The sequence below is a fragment of the Danio rerio genome, chromosome 7, assembly GCF_049306965.1.
Source record: "Danio rerio strain Tuebingen ecotype United States chromosome 7, GRCz12tu, whole genome shotgun sequence".
Taxonomy (NCBI): domain Eukaryota; kingdom Metazoa; phylum Chordata; class Actinopteri; order Cypriniformes; family Danionidae; genus Danio; species Danio rerio.
In genome coordinates, this window is record NC_133182.1 from 43,779,975 (window position 1) to 43,801,652 (window position 21,678).

The following is a 21,678-nucleotide window of genomic DNA, read 5'->3' on the forward strand; positions in this document are numbered from 1 at the left end:
TCAAAATAAAGTATTACAAAACACTTAATTATAGACCACCTTGAACTAATGATAGACCACCTTTAATTGTAACCTTGTACTTGTAAACCACCAAAACCAGTACACACACACACACACACACACACACACACACACACACACACACACATACACACATACACACACAAAAGGTTTACGTGCACAATTCTGCTGACCACTACCTCCTGATCTTTTCTGAAGATGGCGGGACATGGTTTGCCGCAATAGGTTAACTCTCTGACCCTCAAACCCAGCTGAGGCCATGGGCAAACCTCAGTGTGGAGCCTGACCAGCAGATGTGCTTCTGCAGCGGCCCAGCTGCACACCATGTTAAAGGCCCACCACCCCCTACTTCTTCCTCCATCTGCCACTGCCACACACCAGAAAATACGCTCAAGTATTAAACTGTAAACCTTCAGATTCAACCTGAGAAAATGCATGTTTTAAAGGGGGTCTGTTTTCATAGGCTTGATTGTGTTAATGAGGTGCACTGCAAGTTCTATCTTCATAAAAAAAAAATAATAATAATAAAATAATTAAAAAATAAATAAAAAAATAAAAATAAATAAATAAACAAATGAATACATACATAAATAAATCATTGTTTTCCCCATATCTTTTCTTTTATTCTCCTTAAAAGATCTGTGTAGCTCCTTGTTTTTATGAAGGTCCACCTCCAAAAAAATATGCAATAGACTTTGATTGGTCAGCTGGTCTAATGTGTTCTGGTTAGTTAAACACCTAGTGTACACTGAAGAAAACCCGTAGAAAAAGTTTACAAGACACTTGCTGTAGACTCTACCAGTCATTTGCAGACATTATTTATCCTCAAACCGCAACACACTAACTCACAAACACCAAATACAACTCATTTACCAGCTAATGACAATTAGATTGCATTATTATTTTTTTATGTAGATTTTTAACTGGTGTTTAACCTCTATGCCAGCGCCTAGCAACAAATATATCTGTCACTGCTTATTCAACAAAGCTGAACGTATCTGAAAATGCTTTATTTGGCCACGCAGTAAGACATTTTCCATGGTCTTGTCAAGAATGAGGTCAGCAGAGATACTGACAGCAAAATAGAATAATTAAGAAGCTGTTAATTACCGTAAAAAGATCTATGTACCGCCTTTGGCTTTTACAATTTCATGTGAAAGCAGTCTCTAATGTTAAACGTGACACTGAATGTAAAGCTTGCACCCTGCTGTAATTAGATTACAACTGGAGCTGCCCTGCAGTGTTAAAGAGAGGCTACAAAAGGGCAGGCCTTTATCTGTAGAATGTTTCAACTATCAAAGCAGGGCAAACTTGGATTCAGTTTTAATAAATTAAGCCCTTGACAGGTTGCCCTGTACATTCCCGATAACAAAACCTTTTTTTTTTTTTTCAGTTGTTTGTTCAACAGTATGTGAGCGCACACTTTACTGCCAATTCACAGCACGGCTCAGCAAACGCTACAGCTATATTTCTTGGAGAGAATTTTAGCATATCTAAAAACTTTTGAACCAGACATAATGTCTGCGTGCTCCCGGGTTGGCAGCTGAGGACGTCTGCTCTGAAGGCAGTAATTTGTCAAATCCAGTGGTGAACATATTTCAAAATGTATATGTTTAAATCATGAGCTTCATCCATTAAAATCTGTACTTCTGAGTTTTGAACACCACTTAGTAATAAAGTATTTAAAGTAATATTCTAGGTTTAATACAAGGTTATTAAACTTTATTTTGACTTGTCTATCAAGACCTTCTTCTTGAAGGAAACAAAAAGTTACACTTTCTAGCCTGTAATTATAATGCATTATAAAGGCAATCTTAATGTCAAGTCTTCTTAATTTCTGTAGCACTTTATAAAATTTAGATTGCGTCCAAGACACTTTACAAAGATAAACAGGAAAATAAATTTAAAAAAGTCAGATAACTACATTTAGTTTTCGAGGGACAAGTAGATATCAGAATTATAATGTATTGTAATGCATGCACAATGCCTTATAAACATGCTATAACGTATTGTATCATGCAATGAGCAGTATTAATGCTTAACAATGCAATTCATCTGTCATAATGGATCATACATTCTGTAGATTCATTCTCTTGACTGTTTTCTTAAGGTCTGAACAATACTATACTTCAGTTGAAGGCAAAACTATTAGGTCTCCTGTGAAATTTAAATTATTTTTCACAGATATCAAGTATACAGTACAGTACATGACAGCAAAAACAAAAAATCAAATAAAACCAGGTCTTTTATACATTTAAAATACTATAGTAATTTATAGCACATGGAAACATTTAGGATTAAGAATTATAATGTGTGTGTGTGTGTGTGTGTGTGTATATATATATATATATATATATATATATATATATATATATATATATATATATATATATATATATATATATATATATATATATACTAATAAAAAGACCACTTTTGCATATTATACAACAGTAACTATCTACTAAATTAGTACTACCTTAGTAACTATCATGAACTAATAGTAATTACCATAGTATACTTTAGTTTTTATTACAGCCTTTGTAACTCATCTCCTTCAGTTTTCAGTTTCCAGTGTTAGCCTAATTGGTTGGCAATGTCACCGATCAGAGCGAGTGGTGGAAGTAACTGACCAAAAAGATCTATTTGAGCATTGTAAAACAGGAAGAAGAAGAAATGGTCATTCTCGCCATCATCAGTTGGGTGGTCAGTCAGTAAATTAGTCAGTTGACAGCGGCCTCTTGTTGATTTAGGTGAGAAGAGCGGACGCGTATGCAACTCACGAGAGAAATTCTCAAAAAGCATGCACAGTGGCCTCTGGTCGATTCGCGAAAACAAAAACTGCAAAAAAACAAAAAAACAAAACAAAAGTAGTTCTTGGGATGTATTTTGCTCTCTCCAGAAATGTATATAGTGGTATGTAATCAGAATGAACCTTGGTTGGAACTTGTAGCAACGCTATTGCCCAACACTACACATTACTGTCACTGACTCGGTCCCAGTCATTCCCCTCGCTGGCCAGCAGAGTTCACCATCTCCGGACTTCTAACCATTACGTCATCCATTCACCCTGATTCCAGCACACCTGATCTCCATTCCACTAATGACCCACGTACCACATATAAGCAGCTCACACACACACTTCAGTGCGAAGTCTTGTTTAGCCCCGGCCAGCATTTCTGAGCGTTCTATCCTGCCTGATCTTCCGTTTACCACTTCAGCCCGTTTCACGACTCTGCTCTGTCTTCTGCCTGCCCTCGACCAAAGCCTGTTTCCTCGGACTCTGATTCTCGCTGCCTGCCCCTGACCAAAGCCTGTTACACGGACTCTGAATCACGCTGCCTGCCTCTGACCCAAGCCTGGTAATCACACTGTGTCTGTTATCTGCTACGTCTCCCTTGATGTGTATGTTGTATGTCCGTACAGCCATGCGAGTTGTTGATGTTTAAGTGTGACTTAATAAATACTGCAAAATGGATCCCTCCGTGTCAGTCTCCCCGTTACAATTACATTATTTATGAATATGTGGGAAATGTTTGAGAGAAGTGTGTACAACATTAGCCTTCAAAATGCCTATATGATTGTTGCAAATTATTTGGTTTTAGATTTCATATCATTAGTGGTGCACTCATAATAGACCTTTTTTTAATCACATGGTTTTGTACGTATTCAATAAACAGAATGTTGTTGTAGTTGAGAGAGATAATAGTGAACATTATGCCACAAATGCAATCAATTCATTTTAGCTTGCACTGAACTTGCTATATTACTTTAATACAAATTAGCTTTTAATCAGTGTCCAAACAAAGTTTATTGCCAAGTCATTTGCTGAAAAAACGCAGGACTTCGCCATGCACAGGAATACAGAAATGCTGTATAAAATAAACCCATTTCAAATTATTCCAATAAGTTTTAGCATATTTAAGGCAGCGTGCAGACAGACTGTAAATGCACACAGGCTGATGGCTTAAAATGTGAGCCGTATGCTGGATATGTGTTATCTATTTCCATAAATACGTCTCAGAAAATAGCTTCCAAATCATTGTCAAAAAATCCCCCTGACAAGACCTTATTTATTTTTTACCTGCCAGGAATATGGCGTGCATAATCAGAAATGTTATTAGAAGAACAGACCCCTCGCCTGTTAGCCCTGTTACCGGAGCTCGTAATAACTCTGAAAATGCAAATGAACTCTGGGTAATCTATTAACGTCACTTCAATTTTATATCAGCACTCCAATTTAGCAGATCCTGACACATTCCTGCGCACTGTGTCTCTGTACACGGGTTCATTTTGCCAGGAGAGAGCGGGCACACAGCAAGCAGGGCGGAGGAGCCGTGTGCCATCTGTCTCTTCCCGACTTTATTACCCGACTCCATAATGAAGCCCCCGTCGACGAGGCCTCCACGCGCTCGACTTTCAGATGACAAAAAAACGTTACTTTCCAGGCTTTATTTTTCCTTGTAGCAATTATTGTCATTCACACCTTCTTGCGTGGAAAGGAGGCGGTATGGACGACTTGATGTTAATTATCCCAATAGTCACTTCAAGTAGACTTGCTAATTTCAACAATGTAACAATCGTCTTGTCAGCGGCAGAAGGCACAGGGCTTTGTAATGCCAGCATATGGTTTGAAGACCTGATGGGGGAATTTGTATTGGCCTTAGAGTCAAACACCCCATTAGTACGAGAAAGAAAAAAAAAATGGTAATCCAATGAGATTTATCCAGTCCATGCAAATGAGTTATTATTGCCCGCTGTGGACAGGCTAAACTAAGCAAGCAATGGTCTTAAATAATTCAAAGTCAAACTGAAATATGATATAGGCTCATAAATATACATACAATGTTCTGAGGGGAAAACTTACATCTATGAGCTTTCATTAAATGTTAAAAAGATGAAGTTGAAGAAGTTATTTATTTATTCTTTGGATCTAACGCAGGGGTTTTCAATCTTTTATATGGCACAGACCCCAAAATATGGTCATCCTCATGTGAGGAATAATCCATCCAAAAATGTATTCGAAAAGGCATATTTAGTTTCTGTATTAAACCTGCATGTCATATTGAGGTTGTACCCCAACATCGTGGGGACATTGGATTTTTTTTTGGAAATGAAAATTAGGTTGACGTCAGAACCCAACGTCAGGCCGACGTCAATGTCGAATGTCTAACCTAAAATCAACCAAATATCAACATCTAATCATATTACACCTTGACGTTGTGTGGATGTTACCACTATGACATCTATCAGACATTGGATTTTGGTCACTTTCCAACACAACCTATAATCAACCAAATATCAACGAAACGTTGTTCTTAGATGCTGGCTAGACATTGATTTTTTTGGTCAACTGATGTCATGACCTAAATCTAACCTAATATAAACGTCTTATGATGTTGTGAACCTGCTGGTAAGACACAATGTACTGTATACTGCAAAGAAAAAAATATATATTACAAATTGGTCTGAAGTATGTACAGTATGTACTGTATGTATATTTGTATTTGGGACAATATTTCCATCAACTTAAGTAGTTAAATTAATTTCCTTAATGTAGTATTGTGTTTAGGGGAAACGGTGGCTCAGTGGTTAGCACTGTTGCCTCACACAAGAAGGTTGTTGGTTTGAGTCCCAGCTGGGTCAGTTGGCTTTTCTGTGTGCATGATCTCCCTGTTTGTGAGGGTTTCCTCCATGTGCTCCGGTTTCCCACACAGTCCAAAGACATACACTATAGGTGAATTAAATAAATTGCTTGTAGTGTATGTGGTATGTGTTTCCCAGTACTAGGTTGCACGGCATCCACTGTGTAAAACATATGCTGGATAAGTCGGTGGTTGATTTCCCAGTGGCGACCTCTGAGGAATAAAGGGACTAAGCTAAAGTAAAATGCACAAATGAGTATTGTGTTCATTTTATATACTTATTTTTTGTACACATTTATATATTTTTTTAATCAACCTGTTATTCTAATCTGCGCTTTTCTTTTGATTTAATTATTTCTTATTATTGTTTTAATTTAATCTTTTGGTAATTTATTCATTGTAATCTTATTAAAATATACTTTTGTATTTGAAATCTATTATGCATCTGTTATATATATTTGAAATAACAACGTTTTAGTTGAGTGAATTAGAACAATGTTTTGAGAGACTATATAAAGAAAGCAGTTGTCATTTATAAATGAAGCAACTTTAGGAATTAGTGTTTTGCAATCATCATTACTTTTTCTGTGTTACAAAAAAGTCAACGGGCCATATCATACACCCGGTGCAATAAGGTGCAAGGCCTGTTTGGCGCGATTTGTTGCTATTTTCAGACCTGCCCAATCCTAATTTTCGTGTTTTGCACCACATTCTTTAAACAGCAAATCCATTCGTGCCACTTTGTGTTTTTCATTTATCTGTTTGCTGGGAATTAGAGCTGAATTTAGAAAGAAAATGTTGCACTTTACAAATGAAGTTAAATATGTGGGCTAATGGATGTCTTTAGTGTCACGTTTAGCGTGATCAAAACAGAAACAAAAGGGTGCGGATCCAAGTGCAGATTTTAATATTAAAAGTGTGGTAACAGTGAACAAAATCCAAAAAATCCAGCTGTGACAGCTGTGAATACAATCAGTGTATGTGTTCCGGTGTATGCGCGTGGTATGTATGGATTTGTAGTCCTTTTGGGCGCTGTAGTTCCAACTCAGTGTACATTGAACTACAGTAGTTCAGTAGTTCCAACTCAGTGTACATTGACCGCCCTCAGGTGGTCACTGATAGTCGTAACATTTAGTGGAGTGTGTATAACACCATTCCACGAAATGTAAAGGAGTAAAGTAAAGAGTAAAAGTAAAGAAAAAGTAAAGAGGCTGAATGGAGGAGCCTCTTTATTCTTGGCTGCAGATGGTCTGTTTAACTGTTTTCTCACTAGTGAAGTGTTCAGTTTTTCCACTTACACAGTCTGCCATGTAAATAGCAAAGCGTCATAGCACAATGCAACTGACTCAAAGGCAATGTGAAATGAGATTGATTTAATGCATGTTGTGCTCAAAACAAAGGCGAAAAGCATATTTTTCCATTTTTAAAATAGCGGTGGATTAGGACACGCCCTTAATGCTTTTGTGCTATGCGCTTTAGACTTTGCGCATAGATCGTTAAAATAAAGATCAAATACACAAAAATTTTGGGACAGAAAACAATGGTTTAGATGTAAACTATTGCAACTACAATAGCAACCTAAATAGAGTGAATTACTTATTAAGAGCAACTAAATATTACTAGAGCCCAAGCAAAATGTTTTTTTTTTTATGTTGCTGGTCCCAACTAAGTAGAATAAAAATACTGACATTAATATATCAACTGATATTCTGTATATACAAATTGCACAGTATCAGTCAAAGGGAATGCCCACACATTTGACTGGTACTATATATAGATTAACAGAATACATATTACAAATGAAAACTCACTGAATAAATTGAAGACTGCAAGCTGCTGTCTACAAAAATGTTGAAAATGATATGAAGGTGAGAATAAACAGCACACTGGATTCCCAAATGCATGTTAAACTCAAAACACATGCAGAGATGAAGTTCACAGTTGTACATGTGTAAACAATCTCAAAATGAAAGCTGGTAGCAGTGCAATTATACTGTGAAAAATTAGTACTCAAACTAAAAATTCCAGGACTAATATGGATTGTAAAATATTCAATCCTCACAGTTACATAATAGCATTTTGGATTAAACAAATGTGTTTGGCTTAAAATGTGTATTGTTAATCAAATCAAATCACACGCTATATATCAACAACCTACTAGAAGCAACAACACAAATAAATAAATCAACACAATTTTGTTTCCTCAACTGAACTCTGAAGAACCCACACAAACTTCTCCACCAAACTTACCATCAGACCTTTATCACAATACAAAACATGCGACATAACGATGAGAGGTAAACTTCTGTGATTTGTGTACATGAGACAGGAAATAAGAGAGGCTTTCCTTATTTGTTTGTTTGTTGTTTTTCTCTCTCAGCCAAAGAGCTTTTGATTCTCTCTATGAGCGTCTCCCACAGCATAAATAGTTTATAAGACCAAAACAAGTCATTGAGAATGCCTTTCAAGCAAACAAGAGAACATCAGCTAATGTTTAATTGATCAGCAGTGACAAAAGGAAAGAACAATCGGGGAAGAAGTCAACTTCAGGCATCTTTTGCCGTATTCCCCTTCCTGCCCTCCTCCACCACCACCACCACAACCGTCTGCTGTATCCCACACTTCACTGTCAAACCCCTCAGAAAACTACACTGAGGATTTCAATTGAGTGCATTAGTCTGAAAGCAGAACAGAGAGAAAGTCTTCCACCTATAGCTCCAATTCCGTATGCTCTAAGTGCTCAGAAAATATGGCAAAGAACAAGGGCGAGGAGAAAATACCCATACGAAAAAGTCAAGGTTTTATAGGAAACAAGGATGCTCTGTGTTACACATGACCGGGTTGTAATGTACCTAGAAAAGAAGAGAACTACTCCCCCAACCGCATTCGATACTTCAAAAGTGAGCCTTGGGTCAGGAAATGGAAGAAAAAAACAAACACTTGAACAGACTGACTGCAGTCTTCACTTTGAGCTTGGCTTTTCCAGCTCAAATTGGCATCGATCATTTTATTAATGGCACTTCCCGTAAGTCGGACTCTCTTCTTTAATCTGTATTAATGAATACAGCTATCCTTACTGCATTACACTGTTTTCATTATCCACAAAACAAGTTTTGAGTTGAGACGGTTTATACAACTGTTCCCCAGCGCCACAGCTGAAAAATACACCATAGCTTACTCTTTTCTATACTTCCCAGAAAAAAAATGAATAAAAAATATGATTTCACAATGTAGCATGACATGCTGTGCACAATGCAGCACAACACGGCTTTCAGAATGTCATGGTGTTTATAACGAATCCCTTAAGTGGCACTATTATGAAATTCCCTTCACCGGCTTACTCATACAGTATCTCAAGGTCAGGCTCTGGATAGTACACAGAAAAAAAAAGCTTGAACAGGCTTTGTCTACTGAGTATGAGCTCTATTTAAAGCAAATCTTAAGGAGACGATCATTATATTGCATGGATACTTGAAAACTCATAAGTACACCAGGGGCCTCATGTATCAACGCTGCGTACGCACAAAAACTTTGCGTACGCCAGGTTTCACGCTCAGAATCGCTCACGTTTGGATTTACTAACAATGAACTGAACGTGGGAATGTGCGCAGCTTCACGGCAGCTTTCTGGCAGGCGTACGCACATTTTTTGTGCGTGTCTGTTTTGTTTCCATTGGCGACTCCTAGAGGCAGTTGTGTTAAATTCCTCTCTACAAAGTGTCTGAGCCTTGCAATGGCAGCTGTATGAGACGGGTTCAGCAGGTATATAAGGTTTCCATACCATACAGTTGACCAGCTAAACATTAAAGCACAATTTGCAGCAGTCGCCTGTTTTCCCAATGTAATCTGAGCTATCTACTGCACGCACATTGCTATAAAGACACTATCTGAAGATGAATTTGCATGCGTGAATCAGAAACATTTCCATTCAATAAATGTGCAAATAAAATATGATGCACAAATGTATTGATGATTCCTACTCGTCTTTCTCGTGATAAATAGTTGGCAAAATCTGATATGTAGCGGGGGAAAAAACAAGAAAGAGTTCATCAGACGCTGGATTCGAGCCGAGTTCATGCTCAAACGTATCTATTCATGAGCACATGCGTCTTACGAGTAGCGCCACTGAGACTGTTAAGCGTCCAGTAACATTTTACAGATATAAACCACACTATTTCTTTTGTGGTCCCACTTTATATTAAGTGGCCTTAACTAATATGTACTTACATAGAAATTAATAGTTTGTTACAATGTACTTATTGTGTAAATACATGTATTTACTGTGTACTTATGCTTGATTAAATACATGTATGTAATTACATTTGTAATTAACTTCTGTAACTACATTTGTAAATACACTGTTGACCATCCCTTACACCTTAACCCACCCTTAAACCTACCCATACCACAAAACCTGTCCATAACCCAACCTCTATCCCAACTCAAAAGCACCACAAGTGTTCTATTATAAATACATTATAAACACAGTAAGTACATTGTATTTATTTTTTGATGTAAGTACATAGTAGGTAAGGACACTTAATATAAAGTGGGACCTCTTTTGTTAATGCACTCAGTGCGATGTTCAGACCCAACTGTGTTAACATCATCAGCTAAACTCTCCCACTCTATTTTTTTCTTTTGTTATTAATTCCGGAGAACAAACTTGCAAATAACACCGCTTTTCTCCGGTCTACCTCCGAAAGCAGCACCTCCAATTCACATTCTGTTCAAAGTTTCTCTTTTTGCTTGCTTTTGCCATTGCTTTTTCGTTGGGTTTTGCCATTAGCATAGTCATTAGCATATTCATACGGGGGAGGAGGCAGGGAGGGGTTTTGTGCTCGTGCATGTTGCGCTCAGTTTCACGTTCATTCGGATGTACAAAAGAATATGAGTGAGATTCGGCGTACGCAGTGTTTCATACATCTAAATTTTTTTCTGCGTACGCACATTTACAGCTTCGTGCGTACGCAATGTTTTAGTAAGATTTCCACGCAAGTCTTCGTACATGAGGCCCCAGGAGCGTAGCCAGCCTGGTGAAAGGGGTGGTTCTTTTTTTCTCAGAAAGTGGACTGTTTTGCAATTATACACCTCATTTTCTATTTAATTATTAAATTTAAATACTGCATTTTAGTGACATTTTAAGCACTATTCTGAATTAGCGTATCGGATGGTCATCTTTACCAAACCTTTTGATGATTTGAAAAATCTATCTTAATATGGTACGCTTTTAGTGCGTGTTTTTTGGTCATGTTTTTGTTTCAAGAATAAGGTCCAGTATTTAAAATAAAAGTTACTTGTAAATAGGCATGGGACGATAACTGTGTTCAAGGTATACCACGGTTTGGAAAAGTCAATGTTTTAAAACTGTCAAAATTCGGATGTACTATTCCTAAGGTATGTGTCAGATTTTTTATTAAAATTTTTTCTTTTTTTTTTTTAGGCCCGCAGTATCTCCAGCAAAAAAAAAAGAGATCCGGATCGCCATTTTCAAATTGTGCAAAAAAAAAATCTGTTTTTTGACACAAATAAAGACAGCGGAAGTCAAAAATTTATTTGAATTAGTAAACACATCTACTGTTCCAAAATATTTAAAAATGTTTCACAAATAAAAATATATTGTATACCAAGGGGAAAACGGTTATGTTTTTTACCCGGACATAAAAAAAAAAAATTAAAAAAAAAGATTTTAGAGCAGTAATCTCTATACCGTGAAACAGTGATATTTATATCCAACCTTATCATACCGACAGGATCTTATACCGCCCATATTTTCCCAACAATACAGTGATCCATAACTTCTCTTATGCCAGAGTGTATGTTTTCTTGCACAGCTGGATGAGGTTCTCATGAAAATTATTTGTTAGCATTGGCCAAAACTGATTAGCTGAAGTCAAAGAAAAGTGACATCTAACAGAGGATTCTGCTTGGTCGTAAAGCCTTTTTCTATAGGTTATTTGCACCATGATGACATAGCAGTCAAAATAGGACAAATGAGCTCATGTATGGGACAAATTCTGAACCTTTGTCAGTGAGGGGTGGATCTTCCGAACCAGTAACCCCTACCCCCCCCCCTTCGTTTAAAGATTTACAATTAAACAATGTTTTTTTTTAAGGTCTTTCAGCTCAATATCAGAAGCAGAACTCCATCCACACTTCAATTCTGATCTTACTTCATGAATATGGCAACAGCATAAGTATAATCTACTTCCATCTCTAAATATTACCAAGAAAATTTCACCTCCTACTGCATGTGTGTGCCCTATTTAAAGCACAAACTAATGAGAAGTTCATTATAACGCATTGTTACAAAATCTTGAGAACTTTCAATGTTGTAACAAATATTTTAATCCCTGTTTATTTGCAAAAAAAAAAAAAAAAAAAGTTCTGTGGACATGTTTATACATGTTATTACAAAATTATGGTGCCTATAAATCAATTCGGTGGGCGGGGAAACCCACACTACTATGTTACATTACGATGGGCCTCAAAATTGAAATTTAAGTTCTATTTTAATGTCAAAACATATAAAAAAATTAGACTTGTTGGGTTTATATCACTCCAATATGAGTGGACACTATACAGTACATACAGACAGTTCTGTCCAAACAGCTTACAAAAGTTGATTTTCATCACAGGCACTCTTTAAAGCAGGCCTTGTTCATGTCAAATATAAAAATGTTATAATTTAAACATGTTGTCATTTGCCTATAAGATATCTGTTCTTCTTCACAACATAAATAAAGATGATTTTTAATTAAAATTGAAATTATTTTGGATTGAAACAACCTTTCCTGCAGCATGTGAAGATACAGTATAGCCTAGTGTTGCTTGTCAGTTTGGTGAAAAACGGCCTACAGGAGCATTTGCTAAAATGGTGCCCCTACCTCGAATGAGAAATAATGCATTATGCTCTTTCATCTACACAAACATTTGTAATTCATGTAGCTCAATTGGTAGAGTGCTGTGTTATTATAAAGCAACAATCATGCATTTGATCACAGAGAACATGCATTGAACATGCATTGGATTATATTTATAATATTTTATATATTATATATTTTTTTAGTGAATTGGGAACTGGGGAAATAGTCAGTATAAGGAGACATCTAAAGAGTCTACACATTCTGTTTCAACAATCCTGCATGCTGATCATGGTCATATGTGATTTGACCACAAGTCAAGTGATACTTGTCTTTATCTTTACACTAGCTACCGAGTGATTACCTTAAAAACAAATCTATGGGTCATAAGAAGCTGCTTGTTTTTAAAGAAACTCTCCACTGGAATTCTGTTCCCTCAAAAATGGCAATGCTTCAAAACATTATAAAAATGAATCCATAAGAATTGATTGGCTTAATAAAAGTCTTCTAAAGAGACACATTTGCCATTTCATTTTGTGTTTAACTCATAAATAAATATCAATCAGCAAACAAGTGTGAGAACAAGCCTCATTGGTTTTTGCTCAACCATTCTGTGAGACAAGAATAACACTTTTTTAAAATTGCTAGCTATAAAAAATAGATCAACATTTGTATGTGTGTAAAAGCATATTAATGATCAAATAAAGCAACTGTGTCGCTTCAAGATACTTGAATTAAACATCATATATATTTCTTTTTGGATGCCTTTATGAATGTTTTGAAGTGCAGTAATTTGATCAAAAAAATCTTCATTGGAGTTCTGAAGATGAGAAAATTTTACAACATAAGGCTGAGTAAATTATTCATTACTAGATGAACTATCCCTTTAAGAAGATGCATTCATTAGGATCCATAGCTGTGCATACTTGATAACTTATGAATACAACACATAGCTTGAAAATAATATTATCATGCTCATACTGGACACTCTCAGAGGCAGACTTCCATTCAATTCTGACCTTGGCCCATTCTGTCCTGAAGTTAGAACATAAATATGGACAACAGCATTTGCACTGCATATTGCCGAATCAACCTCCAAACATAATAATGAGAGATTCCTGTCACCTCCGATTTCACCATTTGTATGAGACATTCATTAGAGTGCATAGCCACACATGCAACAAAACATACAGATGCTATTCACAGCCTGAATAATAAGAAAATGTCTATACTAAAGATTCTTAGTAACAGACCTCCATGATGCATCATGATCCATTAGTTTCTGAGGTCACAACATGACTCTAGACACAAGCATGCATGTTGTATCAATCTCCAGACACAATCACGAGAAGTTCCTGTCACCCCCTATTTCTTTCTGTCTATTCTTAGATGGCGGCAGCTCTATTTCTGCAACTTGTATATTTTGTCAGAGCTTTTGTCTGCCTCATTTCATTGCGAGATAAAGAGCCTAGTGCTATTGTTCAGCGGAGACAAGCGAAGATGATGAAAGGAGATCACTCACCCACTTGGGACATCTCTGGCACAGAACCTTTGTAAGGCCCCTCGATGAACTGTGGGGGGTTGTCATTGATGTCTTGCACTTTGATGATGAACTCTGACGGCGGTTCCAGAGGTTGGTTGGAGTCTCTGTCGATGACCTGCGCCGTGAGTGTGTACTCGGCCTTTTCCTCTCGGTCTAGCCTTTTCATGGCGTGAATGTCTCCCGTCCTCTCATTGATGGCGAAGATGGTGCCCGCCCCTTCGCCCGCCAACACATACTTGATGTTCTTACTGCCCACGTCCAAATCGGTATGGAGCTAAAAAAGAGAAACAGAGGAGGAGATGTGAGGCTACTTCCAGTCACAGCTAATACCACTCGAGCAGGACCAGATCAATGGCATCCACACTGGACTGAGCTGTAATCAATCACGTAAAAGAATTAAAGCCCGCCGCCAAGAGCGGAGCTGCATAGTCTCTTCGAAATTCTAGTGTTTTACTGTGACGGCTAAATCGTTCAATCTTACAGACAAAAACGTGGAAAAGGGCAGGCTAAGTCCTGGATTTCCAAGTAATGCTTGGGCTGTGTATCCCATCTATCTGTCATTCACCTCTTCATACATCGCTGGTAGAGGGTGGAGGTCAAAGCGCGCTGCTCACACCTGCCTCAGGGCCCTGTTACCAACTTGAAACCAGTCACCAGGTCACAGTTCCAGAACGGGGAAGCAATTGGGTTGTGCACAGTATATATATATAAATATATATATATATATATATATATATATATATATATATATATATATATATATATATATAGTGAAAAAATGTGTGTCTCTGTGTGAGCAAATAATGCAAAAGGCATGTGTGTGTGTGTGTGTGCATGCGTGCGTGTTATATATATATATACTATTGTTAAAATACTGTGAACATGTCTTTGGTCTGTTAAATATCACTTTGGAAATATTTGAAAAATGATACAAATTTCACGGGAGGTCTAATAGTTTTGAATTCAACTGTACATATGAAAATGAAAAAAAAAAAACTATGTGCTGAAGCGCTGTTCAACTATTGATCATATGCAGTTTTATATTTGTTATTTTCTTATTATTGCTAATTATCACGCTATTCATCAATTATTTAGAATTTTTGTACACGTTTTGTGCTCTAAAAACTGTAATGTTTCAAACTTTAATGTGTCATTTAGAGCAGTGATTCTCAAACTTTTAAACCATTGACCCCCAATGTAAGATTGCGACCCCCCCAATACCAAAGCATATAGAAAGAATAAAAATAACTTATTTTAAGCTGTTCACAATATTTTAACTATATTTACTATACATTACATGGCTCGAAATTAACATTTTTGCTTGGTAGCACCTCTGTTAATGATATAACTGTGCTGTTCTCACGGGTGGTGTCCAATATTGCACAAATGCTTTTAACATACATCTTATTATTTGCACACGTCATTTTAATAGCAATGCCGGCCTTTTCATGAGTAGCGATATTAGTTTACTCAGTGCAAGCCCTTTTGCGATGGTGTCACGGTGTTAAATTGTACATATAGCTGCCACTTGCACGGCTGACAGCATCTGCCGATTAAATGATGGATTAAACAGAAGCTCTCGTGCTTAAAATGTGTAGATGTGACAGTTACCTGAAAATTCCGTCCCACACAGTGAATGCTTTTGTTATTTTCGTAGCAGACTTGAAGCCAATGGAAGTCTTTTAGCCACTCTTCGAAAAGTGTAGATGGTGGATTAACATTCACCACATGATCAGTTATTAGACGTGCCATTATTAGTAGATTTAGGTAGGTAGTTTCTAAAACAAAATCTGTCAGTGTTGTTTTCATTCTCTCATCTTCAGCTTGCTACATTTTCGCAGTTGTAGCTCAGCTCTCCCTGTCATCTGTATGCAGAAGGGGTTGACTGAGTGATTGACAGCTGATTTTAACCAATCCTTTCATGTTCAAGTTTGAAACAGTGGGCCAATAAGAAGAGTGCGAAGGCGCCAAGCGTTGCAGTCTTTAGCTGCATCCCAAATGGCACACTATACACTATGTACTTATGCACTTACACACTCAACAGCATAGTATATGTATGTAGTGTCGTCCCAAATGGCACACTAATTTTTTTACTAACCGGAAATTCAAACTGTTTCCCTGATGACGTTTGACGGTTGCTAAATCAGTGAAATAAACAATCAAATTATCAAATAATACCTGCCGTGAGTGTAACCGCATTCACCATCGGGAGGCGCTATAATCACTCTTGTAGGAGAATTTTGCTTTCACCATCCAATTAAAGTGCACTTATTATTTTTAGAGTTTTCAGTGTGAACACACTACTTATACTACAAAATGGCGTAGAATAGTGCATAAGTATGCGATTTGGGAAGCAGCTAATGTTTACTGCAGCAAGTCGACATGTCATCTGTTTTAAACTGTTCCTGAGCGCTGCGTTTCAAATGCAAAGATGCATTCTGCCTGAATGTATCCTAAATATTTTATAATTTTAGTTAAAGTAGACGGTTCCGATGACTGTCCAAACTGTCCAGTTTCCTCCACATTTTTAGATTTGCAAAATATAAATTTATCCATCTCTGCAGTTGCGGTTTTCACATCCAGGTGCGTGCTGTATTGATAACTAGCAAGTTATTCGCTGCACAGTCACTTAAAAAAAATACTAACTTTAGTAATATCTTTGAACAAATCTAAAAATGTTAGCTTTCACTTGTAATACTGAAAAATAAATATTATAATCACTGAAAATTACACAAATTTGAAATCACTCTAACGAACCCTTGAAATTATTAGGCGACTCCCAGTTTGAGAATCACTGCTTTAGAGATTTTAATCTTCTCAGAAGCACCAAAACCCCAAATGAGACACTGTAGCCAACTCAAGACGTAATGGCAAATGGCATATTTGTCAAATATGCAACCACAGCTTCAATATATATATATATATATATATATATATATATACATATACATATATATATATATATATATATATATATATATATATATATATATATATATATATATATATATATATATATATATATATTCATTATTTCTATTTGGATTATTTATTTATTTATTTTGTTTTCAGCTTAAGGCTGATTTATATTTCTGCGTCAAGCACACACGTATGCTCCAGCAGAGGCTTTGTGTGGTCGCAGACCCCTTGCCATGGCCATGGCCGACGGGCACCTCTCAAAAGATGTAACTATAAGTTGCACTGACACGTATCGCAAGCTCTGTGGTTGGTCGGCTTGGTAGGGCTGACGACTCTGAGTGTGGGTGGGGGTGAGAGCCACGCGAACCCAATGAAGCGAGTGTTTGCAAGTGTGGAGTCCCGTAGAGGAGCTCTAGATGGAAACTTTTGTTTTGTGTTTACCTTACGGTTAAAGCTGTTTTACTTTCACCGGTTATTGCCTCCGAATGAGCAAGCTTTAGCCACTTGTATATTAAGGTAGCGTTCAGAAAAAAACTTAACATTGAGTAACAGAAAAACCTACTGCCAGCTAGCGTTTCGGAAGTGTTATTGCAGAGCTACACAAACAGCACACAGAAGTATAAATGCACAACAACAAGCAAGGCAGGTGGAAGGCTCAAGCAGATCACTCAACACAGAAGTATAAATCAGTCTTTAGTCTCTTTATTAATCCAGCTGCAACCCATTATTGGGAAACATTCATTCACATACAAACTTATTTACACACATACTCTATGGACAATTGAGCTTACCCAATTCACCTACACCGCATGTGTTTGGACTGACCCAGCCAATGCTCAAACCAGTTACCTTTGCTGTGAAGCAACAGTGCTACCCACTGCACCACTGATTTATGTATTATCAATACATGAGCCAGCAACATAGCAAGCAAGCCACTGAAAATTTTTAAGTTTTTCCAATAATAAATTGATCGATAAAAAATAAATTTTAACCAAATGTATCTAAAACAATGACACATATTATAAGCTGACTTTATTATGACAATTGTGTCTGAAGGTTCATGTGACAGTGAACCTAACCAATCCAATAGTTTTTAAAGTGGCATTATAATAATTCTTACATTTTTTAATTTGGCAGAACTATCTTTAATTTCCTTTTCTTTTTTTGTTAATTTAAATCTCACATTAGAACTAGAGCAACATCATGTACAGTGACTTCAGCTCCATATCTTGAGGTGGTAATATATACAACCTAGTACAAGGTGGAAGTACACTTGAGATAGCAGTAACAAGGACAGCGTGAGCTTTGAAATGCAGACTTCAAGAAAAAAAATGCAATTGCTTAATAACTATGGTTTTATGCATATGTTGTCTCAGCGGTGTCGTTTCCAGACACTGACAAAGCACACACACTTAAATTGTCACACCTTGCACTTTTGTTCTCCTAATTGTCCTATCATTCCACATGAAAGATCTATCTCATTAACACATCAGCTTCACAACAGTCCTCGCTCCACGAAAACCCCTAAATGAGCCCAAATTAATGATGTGCTTTTTCTGATGGAAAACTTTTTTTCTTTTTCTTTCCAGTGATTCTGACTTTAAGCTTTCGAAAGAAAAAAGAAAGAACAATAATGTAGATCATTATGGATTCCAGCGATATAGGAACAAAATGTCACAGCTGCAAAACTTAACTTCCTCCATTTGTTCACCCCATGCCCTATGTGTACAGACAACATTTCAAGCTTGCGCTCACACCAGTCCCGTTCTGACGAGTGATCGCTTAATCTCAATGTGCAAACAATCGACTGAATGTACGGCTGCGGAAAGGAAGCAGTCTGTCATTATCCGGGTTGCCAGGGCAACTCCAGCACTAAAACAGCTGATGGCATCCGCATTTACCACAACTCTCTTAACACGTGAAATGTTACTCGATATAAAGTATAACTAGATATGACGTCTGCATGTTCTGTGTCAATGAATGTCATGGTTTTATATCCTGCACACATATTTGATCACATGTGACACGTATGGTGTCTTCAGTGTATGCCGTCTCACTATATGAGCCCTTGAACACACATTTTATATACAGAACTGATGTGACAGATTCTTTGTTTATTTAAATGTAATATTGCCACTGAAATACAATGTAAAAGTACAACAAAAAATACAACTTTAATAATAATAATAATAATAATAATAATAATAATAATTAAAACTAAAATGATGATAATAATTAAAAACTTATAGTTTTGTATTAGTTTAAAGTGTGAAACGCAGTGTTGAACTATGAGTATTTAATTTACTAATTCAGCATGAATATGCATTTATTAAGCCTTAGAAAAGTTGCTTTGCTTGGAAAAAAAAGATATGTGCAATATCACATGAGTAGCAGTGCAATATGGCTGTATATTGGCACTGGTGGGGGGCGTGCGTTGGCTTGAGGCTGCAGACCGAGTGCCTTAAGGGGGTCACACACCAGAAGCACCACGCAGCGCCATGCATTTCAGAATTCTAAACATAGATTTCTCTAAATGTACACACACCGGCGACGCAAGTCTGCGGCTTTCCGCGGCGCCCAACGCCAAGGAGTGCCATCCAAATTGTTTCATTTAAAATAGCATGTCTGGTGTGCGATACTTTTAATTGTCATGTGCGCACTCTGTTGCGCCGCTGAGCGGCGTATCTGGTAAGTGACGCCCTTCAGTGTCCCACCAGTAATGCTATACAGCCATATCACACTGCTACGAGTGTGATATTTTGTTTACACAACAATTTGACAACATAATTGTGTATATATAAAAGATAATCAAAACACGGAGAGTCTAAAAATCCTTTTGTATGAGGAACAACTTTCTTCTGCTATTACTTTACATCTGCAGCTGACGTCAGAACAGCAGAAACCGTTGCTACATCACTTTAGAGCTAGTATTTAAATGATACACTAACATAATGTCTAAAGTGATGACAAAACGGGTGATTTTGCTGACATTTTAAGATTACGAGGCTGAACGGCATGAAATGCCATCAGTCTACGTAAATTTCTCAGTATTTGTCTGTTGCAATCGAGATATCACAATAATTAACCCCGAAAATGCCAAAGCTGCGCAAACGATACCAGATTACTGTTGTTTTGAAAATGCTAAACACATGCGGGTATTTCTTCTTTCTTTTTACTGAACTAGTCTGCAGTATCAAAAACAGGTTTGTGATCACAAACCCAGAAAAATATACTACCATGTATATTAATAACATGGTCTTGACTACTCCATAAAAAGTAAACAATAAATATGATAATTACTGGGAAACTGGTAATGGACTGGATCTATATCAATGTAGAAAGCATAATTGTTGACTTGAATGTGTTTTTATAACCAGTTTTTTATTGGCAAAAAAAATAAATAAATAAAATAAATAAAGATAAATATATATATACATATTCCATTGGTTTGCCTAAATCTCTACATAAATGCTCAAATCAGCTGACAATATCTTTATTTGACAAATAAATTACACATGGACAATTACATATTACATATTATTTATAATATGTGTGCTTTATAGATCAAGTGAAATTCAATGCATAACAATCTGGATAATAATTAGACAGTTCATGAACACATTATCTCAAAAGGCCTGATTATGCAGAGCTGTCACAATTACAACTGAAATGTGTCACCAAATAACGCAATTATATGATTATTCCAATAAAAGGGGAAAGAGGTAAAAAAGGAAAAATAAAGTAACAATCACAATGGTATGTTGATCTCATAAAAAAGTGGGAGGGAAGATTGAAAACTTGAAGTACGGAACACTGAGAAATATGGAGTTGACGAATAACGGCAACAGCGGGAAATGTAAAATCCTGAGCAGTCTTAAATCTGCCAACGCACTGGGGTGGATTAACATTCAGAGCTGCCCGACTGGAGCCGAACAGGAACAACAGTGGGTTTTACACCCGTCTCTCCCTTTACCACAGCCATGGAGTACAGCTTTTATTGTCAGTTCAGGAGAAAATATGTCAGTGGCTGCTGGAGATGAACCTTTATAGTAGCCTGAGGAACAATCAGCGGCTCTGTAATGAGGACCCTTCCATCCCACCACGTCTGCCGGCTGCACACTAAAGTGCAGCGTTAGGTCCGTTGCTGCAAATTAATGATTTTGCACCTTGTCAGGGCAAGTGGCAGAGAGGACACAAGTGGAGAAGAGAAGATTCCCCATCACCTACATAGATCACTCAGTTTCAAGAAAAAGTGTCAGCAGAGCCCGAACCCATGGACCACCTCAATGGTCAATTAGTCATGCTGTAAGTATAGGGCTCTGCTTATAGCATTAAGTGATCTGTGAACTTGACCATGTCTTACAGCATGCTCTCAAGGCCACCACGATTTCACAGTTTCATGGTACCTACTAAAAGCTTTCCTGGTGATCATGCATGTTGCAAGAGCAAATTCCTGTAATGGATTCAGAGGCTTTCAGAAGCGATGTCATCTATTTTTTAACAGCCACTAATGACATTACCTTACTTCTGCTCATCGTCAGCTTTGCTATAATTCATGGCTGTGATATAAAGGTGATATTAAGTGCAACACTTATTCCCTGCTACAGCATGCCATCTTTTCATTTTGCCTATCTAAATGAAGCTTTAGCCTTTGTTGTTGGCATGTGGTGCTCATGTGGGAGATATAG

General features: G+C 37.0%; 1 protein-coding gene across 16 annotated transcripts in view; it reads right to left on the reverse strand.

Annotated features, from left to right (window-relative positions):
• cdh8 (cadherin 8) overlaps nucleotides 1-21,678 on the reverse strand; it is a 288,795-nt gene that overhangs the window by 85,597 nt on the left and 181,520 nt on the right. For all 16 annotated transcript variants that reach the window (XM_073907200.1, XM_073907192.1, XM_073907199.1 and 13 more), the window contains one exon: nucleotides 14,051-14,345. In XM_073907200.1, the coding sequence (XP_073763301.1) occupies nucleotides 14,051-14,237 (187 nt within the window). In that variant the 5' untranslated portion in view covers nucleotides 14,238-14,345. The remainder of the gene's footprint in view (nucleotides 1-14,050; nucleotides 14,346-21,678) is intronic.